Source organism: Perca fluviatilis, chromosome 16, assembly GCF_010015445.1.
Source record: "Perca fluviatilis chromosome 16, GENO_Pfluv_1.0, whole genome shotgun sequence".
Classification (NCBI taxonomy): domain Eukaryota; kingdom Metazoa; phylum Chordata; class Actinopteri; order Perciformes; family Percidae; genus Perca; species Perca fluviatilis.
Window position 1 is genome coordinate 604,580 of NC_053127.1, and position 12,500 is coordinate 617,079.

The 12,500-nt window shown below is 45.5% G+C and overlaps 1 protein-coding gene across 1 annotated transcript in view; it reads right to left on the bottom strand.

Annotated features, from left to right (window-relative positions):
* Window positions 1–12,500, bottom strand: part of tmprss15 (transmembrane serine protease 15) — a 41,906-nt gene that overhangs the window by 13,546 nt on the left and 15,860 nt on the right. The window contains exons 12-22 of the mRNA XM_039777843.1: window positions 11,298–11,406; window positions 8,739–8,883; window positions 8,488–8,629; window positions 7,835–7,924; window positions 6,815–6,940; window positions 2,636–2,779; window positions 2,185–2,295; window positions 1,542–1,665; window positions 1,204–1,296; window positions 411–460; window positions 195–266 (exon numbers count right to left, since the gene is read on the bottom strand). Coding sequence (XP_039633777.1) covers window positions 195–266; window positions 411–460; window positions 1,204–1,296; window positions 1,542–1,665; window positions 2,185–2,295; window positions 2,636–2,779; window positions 6,815–6,940; window positions 7,835–7,924; window positions 8,488–8,629; window positions 8,739–8,883; window positions 11,298–11,406 — 1,206 coding nt within the window. The remainder of the gene's footprint in view (window positions 1–194; window positions 267–410; window positions 461–1,203; window positions 1,297–1,541; window positions 1,666–2,184; window positions 2,296–2,635; window positions 2,780–6,814; window positions 6,941–7,834; window positions 7,925–8,487; window positions 8,630–8,738; window positions 8,884–11,297; window positions 11,407–12,500) is intronic.

The following is a 12,500-nucleotide window of genomic DNA, read 5'->3' on the forward strand; positions in this document are numbered from 1 at the left end:
ATCTGCACTGCTACCTGTCTATCTGCACCGCTACCTGTCTGTCTCACAGCTAACTGTCTATCTGCACCGCTACCTGTCTGTCTCACAGCTACCTGTCTGTCTGCACCGGTACCTGTCTGCACACAAAAAATGTTTTAGAAAAAAATTGAATATTTTCAGAAAAAGTTGGAATATTTTGAATAAGACTGTTTTACCTTTAGCAGGTTTCCTCTCTGCTGATTGGTCCATCTCCCTCGGTGCATTAGTGACGTTTCTAACCCCGCAAGCTGTAACACAGTTAATACCACCTTAAACTGTCTGTGATCACATGATTCCACCTTAAACTGTCTATGAACACATGATTCCACCTTAAACTGTGTATGAACACATTAGTCCACCTTAAACTGTCTATGAACACATGAATAACTTACGTTGGTTGTCACAGCTCAGAGAAATCACTTCCTCACTGGCGCATGAATCACTGGAAACAGATAAAAACAGAAATATTAAATAATAAATTAAATGTTTTGGTGTCTAAACATTCACGTGACCAGCCGAGGGTCAACGTTATTTGTAGTGTCTGGCTGTCTGAGTGTCTGGGTGTCTAGTTGTCTGGGTGTCTGGGTGTTTGGGTGTCTGGGTCTGGGTGTCTGGGTGTCTAGGTGTCTGGGTCTGGGTGTCTGGGTGTCTGGGTGTCTGGGTGTCTGGGTGTCTAGGTGTCTGGGTCTGGGTGTCTGGGTATCTGGGTCTGGGTGTCTAGGTGTCTGGGTGTCTGGGTGTCTGGGTATCTGGGTGTCTGGGTGTCTAGTTGTCTGGGTGTCTGGGTGTTTGGGTGTCTGGGTCTGGGTCTGGGTGTCTGGGTGTCTAGGTGTCTGGGTCTGGGTGTCTGGGTGTCTGGGTGTCTGGGTCTGGGTGTCTGGGTATCTGGGTCTGGGTGTCTAGGTGTCTGGGTGTCTGGGTGTTTGGGTGTCTGGGTCTGGGTGTCTGGGTGTCTGGGTGTCTGGGTGTCTGGGTCTGGTTGTCTGGGTGTCTGGGTGTTTGGGTGTCTGGGTCTGGGTGTCTGGGTGTCTGAATATCTGGGTGTCTGGGTGTCTGGGTATCTGAGTGTGTGGGTGTCTGGGTGTCTGGGTGTCTGGGTGTCTGTGTCTGGGACTGGGACTGGGACTGTGTCTGGGACTGGGACTGGGACTGGGTCTGGGACTGGGTCTGGTCTGGGTCCAGTACCTGAGGCTGGTTTGCAGCGCTCCGTTGGTGATGTTGAAGGATGTAAACGGTGAGTCTTGTGGCCGAGCCGGCAGCAGAGTGATTTCCCCCGACCTGCAGAGAAACAGATGAGTAAAGGGTTACCTGTATCCCAGGTACCGACAGGTGAGTAAAGGGTTACCTGTATCCCAGGTACCGACAGGTGAGTAAAGGGTTACCTGTATCCCAGGTACCGACAGGTGTGTAAAGGGTATCCCAGGTACCGTCAGGTGTGTAAAGGGTTACCTGTATCCCAGGTACCGATATGTGAGTAAAGGGTTACCTGTATCCCAGGTACCGTCAGGTGTGTAAAGGGTTACCTGTATCCCAGGTACTGACAGGTGAAGTCAGACAGCTGAGACGTCCAGGTGTCAGAACACACGGTCAGCAGAGAGGAAACTAGTTTATACTGTAGAGCACTGGAACTGTTGCTGGGTAACACAACTGAAACATACACAGACACACAGACACACACACAGACACACACACACACACAGACACACACACACACACACAGACACACACACACACACACACACACACACATAGACTCAGACACAGACACACAAACACACAAACACACACACACACACACACACACACACATACACACACAGACACACACACACACACACACACACACACACACACCCACACACACGAACGCAGACACAGACACACACACACACACACACACACACACACACACACACACACATACGCATTCCGCAAACACAGACACACACACACTCACACACACAGACACACACACACACACACACACACACACATTGCACAGACACACACACAGAGACACACACACACACACACACACACAGACACACACACACACAGACACACACACACAGACATGTGATAATATGCTGGCTGTATACACACTAAAAGTAGTGGTTATTTACATGGAGTCTGGTGGGAAAAAGGTTCCAGGTAAACTCAACTCACCGCAGTCGGCTTCATCAGAGGCGTCAGGACAGTCGGCGTTGCCATCACACTGACCGTTACCATGGATACAACTGCCTGTCTGACACTGGAACTGACCGACTGCACACGCAGCTGTTCACAACAATCAGTAATCAGTAATCATCAGTAATCAATAATCATCAGTAATCAATAATCATCAGTTATCAATAATCATCAGTAATCAGTAATCATCAGTAATCAATAATCATCAGTAATCAATAATCATCAGTAATAATCAGTAATCAATAATCAGTAATCATCAGTACTCAATAATCAATAATCATCAGTAATCAGTAATCAATAATCATCAGTAATCAGTAATCAATAATCATCAGTAATCAAGAATCACCAGTAATCAGTAATCAATAATCATCAGTAATCAGTAATCAATAATCATCAGTAATCAGTAATCAACCTCTGACCCTGAACTCACCCGGTGACCCCAGGCCGACCCCCGAGGTGAAGTTGGCTCTGAATCCTCGGCTGTGACCCGACTCGTCCGTAAACAACCACACTGACATCTGATTGGTTGTTGAGAACAATTCGTGGGCGGGGCCATCACTGCCAGTGAGAACAGCTGAAAGAAATAAAACATGGTACAGTCTGTAGAAAGATTCAATTCAATTCAATTTTATTGATAGTATCAAATCATAACGAGTTATCTCGAGACACTTTACAGATAGAGTAGGTCTAGACCACACTATAATTTACAAAGCCCCAACAATTCCAACAATTACAGTAATTCCCTCAAGAGCAAGCAGTGCGACAGTGGCGAGGAAAAACTCCCTCTTGGGAGATAAGGTCACCTGACAAGTTACAGCAAGTAGAATGATGAGGTCACCTGACAAGGTACACCCTGAAGAATGATGAGGTCACCTGACAAGTTACAGTCTGTAGAATGATGAGGTCACCTGACAAGTTACAGTCTGTAGAATGATGAGGTCACCTGACAAGGTACACCCTGAAGAATGATGAGGTCACCTGACAAGTTACAGCCTGTAGAATGATGAGGTCACCTGATAAGTTACAGCCTGTAGAATCATGAGGTCACCTAACAAGTTACAGCCTGTAGAATGATGAGGTCACCTGATAAGTTACAGCCTGTAGAATCATGAGGTCACCTAACAAGTTACAGCCTGTAAAATGATGAGGTCACCTGACAAGGTACAGCCTGTAGAATGATGAGGTCACCTGACAAGGTACAGCCTGTAGAATGATGAGGTCACCTGACAAGTTACAGCCTGTAGAATGATGAGGTCACCTGACAAGGTACAGCCTGTAGAATGATGAGGTCACCTGACAAGGTACAGCCTGTAGAATGATGAGGTCACCTGACAAGTTACAGCCTGTAGAATGATGAGGTCACCTGATAAGTTACAGCCTGTAGAATGATGAGGTCACCTGACAAGGTACAGTCTGTAGAATGATGAGGTCACCTGACAAGTTACAGCCTGTAGAATGATGAGGTCACCTGATAAGTTACAGCCTGTAGAATGATGAGGTCACCTGACAAGTTACAGTCTGTAGAATGATGTCACCTGACAAGTTACAGCCTGTAGAATGATGAGGTCACCTGACAAGTTACAGCATGAAGAATGATGAGGTCACCTGACAAGTTACAGCCTGTAGAATGATGAGGTCACCTGACAAGGTACAGCCTGTAGAATAATGAGGTCACTTGACAAGTTACAGCCTGTAGAATGATGAGGTCACCTGACAAGTTACAGTCTGAAGAATGATGAGGTCACCTGACAAGTTACAGCCTGTAGAATGATGAGGTCACCTGACAAAGTTACAGCCTGTAGAATCATGAGGTCACTTGAAACAGTTAGTAGATATGATGAGGTCACCTGACAAGTTACAGCCTGTAGAATGATGAGGTCACCTGACAAGTTAAAGTCCGAAGTATGATGAAGTCACCTGACAAGTTACAGCCTGTAGAATGATGAGGTCACCTGACAAGTTACAGCCTGTAGAATGATGAGGTCACCTGATAAGTTACAGTCTGAAGAATGATGAGGTCACCTGACAAGTTACAGCCTGAAGAATGATGAGGTCACCTGACAAGTTACAGCATGAAGAATGATGAGGTCACCTGACAAGGTACAGTCTGTAGAATGATGAGGTCACCTGACAAGTTACAGCATGAAGAATGATGAGGTCACCTGACAAGTTACAACCTGTAAAATGATGAGGTCACCTGACAAGTTACAGCCTGTAGAATGATGAGGTCACCTGACAAGTTACAACCTGTAGAATGATGAGGTCACCTGATAAGTTACAGTCTGAAGAATGATGAGGTCACCTGACAAGTTACAGCCTGAAGAATGATGAGGTCACCTGACAAGGTACAGTTTGTAGAATGATGAGGTCACCTGACAAGTTACAGCCTGTAGAATGATGAGGTCACCTGACAAGGTACAGTCTGTAGAATGATGAGGTCACCTGACAAGTTACAGCCTGTAGAATGATGAGGTCACCTGATAAGTTACAGCCTGTAGAATGATGAGGTCACCTGACAAGTTACAGTCTGTAGAATGATGTCACCTGACAAGTTACAGCCTGTAGAATGATGAGGTCACCTGACAAGTTACAGCATGAAGAATGATGAGGTCACCTGACAAGTTACAGCCTGTAGAATGATGAGGTCACCTGACAAGGTACAGCCTGTAGAATGATGAGGTCACTTGACAAGTTACAGCCTGTAGAATGATGAGGTCACCTGACAAGTTACAGTCTGAAGAATGATGAGGTCACCTGACAAGTTACAGCCTGTAGAATGATGAGGTCACCTGACAAGTTACAGCCTGTAGAATCATGAGGTCACTTGACAAGTTACAGCCTGTAGAATGATGAGGTCACCTGACAAGTTACAGCCTGTAGAATGATGAGGTCACCTGACAAGTTACAGTCTGAAGAATGATGAGGTCACCTGACAAGTTACAGCCTGTAGAATGATGAGGTCACCTGACAAGTTACAGCCTGTAGAATGATGAGGTCACCTGATAAGTTACAGTCTGAAGAATGATGAGGTCACCTGACAAGTTACAGCCTGAAGAATGATGAGGTCACCTGACAAGTTACAGCATGAAGAATGATGAGGTCACCTGACAAGGTACAGTCTGTAGAATGATGAGGTCACCTGACAAGTTACAGCCTGTAGAATGATGAGGTCACCTGATAAGTTACAGCCTGTAGAATGATGAGGTCACCTGACAAGTTACAGTCTGTAGAATGATGTCACCTGACAAGTTACAGCCTGTAGAATGATGAGGTCACCTGACAAGTTACAGCATGAAGAATGATGAGGTCACCTGACAAGTTACAGCCTGTAGAATGATGAGGTCACCTGACAAGGTACAGCCTGTAGAATAATGAGGTCACTTGACAAGTTACAGCCTGTAGAATGATGAGGTCACCTGACAAGTTACAGTCTGAAGAATGATGAGGTCACCTGACAAGTTACAGCCTGTAGAATGATGAGGTCACCTGACAAGTTACAGCCTGTAGAATCATGAGGTCACTTGACAAGTTACAGCCTGTAGAATGATGAGGTCACCTGACAAGTTACAGTCTGAAGAATGATGAGGTCACCTGACAAGTTACAGCCTGTAGAATGATGAGGTCACCTGACAAGTTACAGCCTGTAGAATGATGAGGTCACCTGACAAGTTACAGTCTGAAGAATGATGAGGTCACCTGACAAGTTACAGCCTGAAGAATGATGAGGTCACCTGACAAGTTACCGCATGAAGAATGATGAGGTCACCTGACAAGGTACAGTCTGTAGAATGATGAGGTCACCGAACAGTTACAGCATGAAGAATGATGAGGTCACCTGACAAGTTACAACCTGTAAAATGATGAGGTCACCTGACAAGTTACAGCCTGTAGAATGATGAGGTCACCTGACAAGTTACAACCTGTAGAATGATGAGGTCACCTGATAAGTTACAGTCTGAAGAATGATGAGGTCACCTGACAAGTTACAGCCTGAAGAATGATGAGGTCACCTGACAAGGTACAGTTTGTAGAATGATGAGGTCACCTGACAAGTTACAGCCTGTAGAATCATGAGGTCACCTGACAAGTTACAGTCTGTAGAATGATGAGGTCACCTGACAAGGTACAGTCTGTAGAATGATGAGGTCACCTGACAAGGTACAGTCTGTAGAATGATGAGGTCACCTGACAAGGTACAGTCTGTAGAATGATGAGGTCACCTGACAAGGTACAGTCTGTAGAATGATGAGGTCACCTGACAAGTTACAGCTTGTAGATTATGTCAGGTGTAGTCACATGTTACACGCTGAACACGTCAGGTTCAGAAGAAGATTTGGGCGGAGTAACAAGGTCTGATTGGTTCTTTCAGGGAATGATTGTAAAGATTTACACACGGGAGTCTGCCCAAAGTTGTTGAAGCACAACGTATGCAACAGGAAATGTAAATAAACAGAAATGCAACTACAAATTAAGTTCTACGGACATTTCCTGTTAAAATATGAAGTCATACAGCTGTTAATACACAGATATTTCTAAGAGTGAATTCTGGGTAAGCCTGCTTCATGCTACACTCCGAGGTGAAAAGGATTGTGGGTAAACCCGAGCTCACCCAGTAAGGTGGAGTGTGGCCCCGCCCCGTCCCGGACCTCCACCACGTCATAGGTTGCTTCAACATCAAAGTCCAGGAAGTGGAGCTGTAGGCTCCGCCCCTCGGTGGCGTGCAGCGTCCACAGGCCTGCAGCAGAGGATCATGGGTAATAACGGGAGGGGAACATTTACACAGTTTCTCTTTGTTTACCTGTTTTCATTTTAAAGTTATTTGTTTACATACGATATAACTTTACTGTCAGTTCTCAAAAGAAGAAATAAAAAGAACCAATCACAGTGTGTATAGAGTCCAGTACTGGAGGAAGTACTGAATCTCAGTACTTAAGTAAAAGTACAAATAACTAGAGACAGATTTACTTTAGTAAAAGTAGAAGTACCACAATGACTACCCTACTTAAGTAAAAGTAAAAAGTACCTCATTTTAAATGTACTTTAAGTATTAAAAGTAAAAGTACTTGCATAACGATTTATTCTCTTAATGTCTATATTCTATAATTTAAAAGAACAGTATGGGCTGTGGCATTTTAATTAAGTTAGAGTCCAACCCTTTAGGTTAATGTCATGGTGCTTACCATCTGTGGCCCAGTTTACATTCTGATTTACAATTCTGGTGATCTGCACAAAGTTCAACTTTGCAATATTTCCCACAGGACAGTGAATGTTGCACACATTTATCTAGCGAGAACACAACAAGTAAGTGGCTTCACAGCTGAGGAGGACCGGGAGTGTTTTTAAGATAAATATATACGGGTTATATATTAACCCTATGTGAACGGATGCTTCACATATGACCAAGTAGAGTATCGGGAGCAGCACACACACACACACACACACACACACACACACACACACACACACACACACACACACACACACACACACACACACACAAACGCACACACACACACACACACACACACACAAACGCACACACAAACAAAAACACACACACACACACACACACACAGACACACACAGGCACACACACACACAAATGCACACACACGATGGGTGTACTCACACTTGGCCTCGTTCCCGTAGGATTGTGGGTAATTTGGGGAACTGAAGGTGGAGTTTGGCTCCCAGAGATCGAAGGGTCCTCCGCAGTCAGCTGGACCAATCAGAGCAGAGAGGGGGTGGAGTTAGACCAATCAGAGCAGAGTAGGGAAGGAGTCAGACCAATCAGACCAGAGAGAGGGCAGAGTCAGACCAATCAGAGCAGAGTCAGACCAATCAGAGCAGAGAGAGAGGGAGAGTCAGACAAATCAGAGCAGAGAGAGGGCAGGGTCAGACCAATCAGAGCAGAGAGAGGGCAGAGTCAGACCAATCAGAGCAGAGAGAGAGGGCAGAGTCAGACCAATCAGAGCAGAGAGAGGGCAGAGTCAGACCAATCAGAGCAGAGAGAGAGGGTAGAGTCAGACCAATCAGAGCAGAGAGAGGGCAGAGTCAGACCAATCAGAGCAGAGCAGTCAGAAACGAAATAACTTTTTAGGGGTAAAGAGGTAACCCACAGCTTATTGATCACTGCACATTAATAACCCTAACCCTTCTTTAGGGTAAAAGGGGTCGAGGGTTAATATTACCCCCAAGTGTTGGGTGGAGATGTGTTAACATTCTGTTTTTATTAGTTTAAAGTCTGTAGAAACGAAGAATAATGATCAAAATGGGTCTTACCTGGGATCGGGGGGGGCGTTGTTGGAGGCGGGACGTTGGTTGGTTCAGGGGGGGCGGGGCCACAGGGGTCAGAGGTCAGCGTGATGTCATCCAGAGCGATGTCGTTCCTCATCCCTCCTTTCTTCAGCGCCTCAAACACCACCTGCAGAGACTTCCTGTGTGATGTCACTGTGTGATGTCACCGTGTGATCTCACTGTGTGATGTCACTGTGTGATGTCACTGAGTGATGTCACCGTGTGATGTCACTGACCGTGCTCTCCGTCGTCAGGTTCAGCGTCACCTGGCCGTAGTTCCAACGGTCGCCGTAGTTACCGTCTCTCTGGAACAGCACGGTGACGGCCGGCTGGGACAGCAGCACTCGGAGACGGTAGACGTCCTCCCCAAACATGTGGTACCTGGACACACCTTTAACTCTTCAGACATTCACCTCACACCTTTAACCCTTCAGACATTCACCTCACACCTTTAACCCTTCAGACATTCACCTGACACCTTCAACCCTTCAGACATTCACCTGACACCTTCAACCCTTCAGACATTCACCTGACACACCTTTAACCCTTCAGACATTCACCTCACACCTTTAACCCTTCAGACATTCACCTCACACCTTTAACCCTTCAGACATTCACCTGACACCTTCAACCCTTCAGACATTCACCTGACACCTTCAACCCTTCAGACATTCACCTGACACACCTTTAACCCTTCAGACATTCACCTCACACCTTTAACCCTTCAGACATTCACCTGACACCTTCAACCCTTCAGACATTCACCTGACACCTTTAACCCTTCAGACATTCACCTCACACCTTTAACCCTTCAGACATTCACCTGACACACCTTCAACCCTTCAGACATTCACCTGACACCTTCAACCCTTCAGACATTCACCTGACACACCTTTAACCCTTCAGACATTCACCTCACACCTTTAACCCTTCAGACATTCACCTGACACCTTCAACCCTTCAGACATTCACCTGACACCTTCTACCCTTCAGACATTCACCTGACACACCTTTAACCCTTCAGACATTCACCTGAACACACCTTTAACCCTTCAGACATTCACCTGAACACACCTTTAACCCTTCAGACATTCACCTGACACCTTTAACCCTTCAGACATTCACCTCACACCTTTAACCCTTCAGACATTCACCTGAACACACCTTTAACCCTTCAGACATTCACCTGACACACCTTTAACCCTTCAGACATTCACCTGACACACCTTTAACCCTTCAGACATTCACCTGACACACCTTAAACTCTTCAGACATTCACCTGACACACCTTTAACCCTTGAGACATTCACCTGACACACCTTTAACCCTTCAGACATTCACCTCACACCTTTAACTCTTCAGACATTCACCTGACACACCTTTAACCCTTCAGACATTCACCTCACACCTTTAACCCTTCAGACATTCACCTCACACCTTTAACCCTTCAGACATTCACCTCACACCTTTAACCCTTCAGACATTCACCTCACACCTTTAACCCTTCAGACATTCACCTGACACACCTTTAACCCTTCAGACATTCACCTCACACCTTTAACCCTTCAGACATTCACCGACACACCTTTAACTCTTCAGACATTCACCTGACACACCTTTAACCCTTCAGACATTCACCTCACACCTTTAACCCTTCAGACATTCACCTGACACACCTTTAACCCTTCAGACATTCACCTCACACCTTTAACCCTTCAGACATTCACCTGACACACCTTTAACTCTTCAGACATTCACCTGACACACCTTTAACCCTTCAGACATTCACCTGAACACACCTTTAACTCTTCAGACATTCACCTGACACACCTTTAACCCTTCAGACATTCACCTCACACACCTTTAACCCTTCAGACATTCACCTCACACCTTTAACCCTTCAGACATTCACCTCACACCTTTAACCCTTCAGACATTCACCTGAACACACCTTTAACCCTTCAGACATTCACCTGACACACCTTTAACCCTTCAGACATTCACCTCACACCTTTAACCCTTCAGACATTCACCTCACACACCTTTAACCCTTCAGACATTCACCTCACACCTTTAACCCTTCAGACATTCACCTCACACCTTTAACCCTTCAGACATTCACCTGAACACACCTTTAACCCTTCAGACATTCACCTGACACACCTTTAACTCTTCAGACATTCACCTGACACACCTTTAACCCTTCAGACATTCACCTGACACACCTTTAACCCTTCAGACATTCACCTGACACACCTTCTGTCTGCGAGCAGATCGCTAGTGTAGAAACAAGCATCGAAAACCTCAAAAAACATAAAAACGTGCTATTTTGTTTTTTCTTTTTCAAAAAAGTGCCAACAAACGTTTAAATAGTAACATAAACAATGCTAGAGAACTACATAATAAAATAAATGGAAGAAAAATAAAACACACAAATAGAAGTAAAATCACCCTAAAATTAGCAAGTATGTTTTCAATCCTGCAAAATGCAACAGCCAGGCAGCTAGCAGATCAAGGAGAGATGAATACCATTTGAGACAAAAATGATATTGCGCTGAAACCATGCAGGAACTCATAGTGCACCTTTAATACAAAGATCAAGATCACTGCTAGGGACAGAGAAATATTTAAAATGCTCAGCTTCACGGAGAGGTGAAGAATGTAATGCTTTTTACATTTGACACTAAGAAAAGTACTACAAAAAAGTAATAAAACAGTAACAAAAAAGCATAAAAATAGTACAAATAAAAGGCAAAAGTTAGCGTCAGAAAGCTGTTTATTTTGGGAAGGTTTACCAGAAGCTGAGGCAGGCGGCAGGCGGAGTGGCCGGAGTCAGAGGGAGGCTATAGATCCTGAAGCTCTTCAGCCATTGGCCGGGACTCAGAGGAGTCACGATGTAGAAACCTGACAGACACAAACACAACATTTAGGGAGGCACCCAATCCAGATTTTTGGGGTTGGTCTGAATTCTGAATCCACTGGTTGAGATTCTGCTGACTCCTCCTCCCGTCCTCAGTCCATGAACACAGTAAACACATGAATGAAGTAAACAGGGACTGTCCTTCCTTTGCCGTACCTGAAGTTGCTGCATTCTGGCTGCTGTCTGGAGATTCCTTCATGCACATCTCGTATTCTTTCAGATGTTTCAGACCAGATGTTGTAACAGCGGCCATGTTGTGTATAGTTTAGGGTCCTCGCCACCACCAGACCAATCAGCATTGAACAGATTGAACATGTAGCTGGACTTGAATGGCCTTCTTTTGACTGAAAGTACTGCCAAACAACACTTTTTCTGCTCACCAGAAACACCAGGTGGACTGGTAGCTGGAGAGGTGCCAGTTCACTTTCTGGGCACTACCACAATACACATTTAAAGCAATGGCTGAAACTCTGTGAACACTGACTGTACAACATACAACACAATTTGTTATGTGGGCAGCTGTTCTCCCCGTTTCTGTGTGCCTCTCTCCCTTTGTTTTGTCCCCACTGTGTCCGTGGTGTGTGTATGTGTGTTTGTCCCCACTGTGTCTGTGGTGTGTGTATGTGTGTTTGTCCCCACTGTGTGTTGGGTGTCTGTATGGGTGTTTGAATACTCTCCTGGAAGTAGGTCAGGGGGCGTGGCTGGGGATCTACCTCTCTGCACAGCTGCTTCCAATTCCACTCAGCTAACCTGCAGTATATATTCCTGGGCTTGGCTCTCCTCGGGGCCAGATCGTTGCACCTACCAGTGTGACCTACACTGCGAGACCTGCTGCCGTAGTGTGCCTTGCTGCCAGCTCACTCCTTCACTCCTTCACTCCAACCATCTTGTTTGGATTACTGCATGACAGTTGTGGACGTTCCTCTGCCTGCCTGCCTCAGCCTCTATCCAGCCCAGAGCCGACCTACCCTACGTTTGCTTTCCTTGGACACCCAAAGAACTGAATATTCATTCAAAATAATTGTTGTTAATCATACTCCTGGTCCGTGTTTGTTTCTCTGTTTGCTGGGTCAGAATC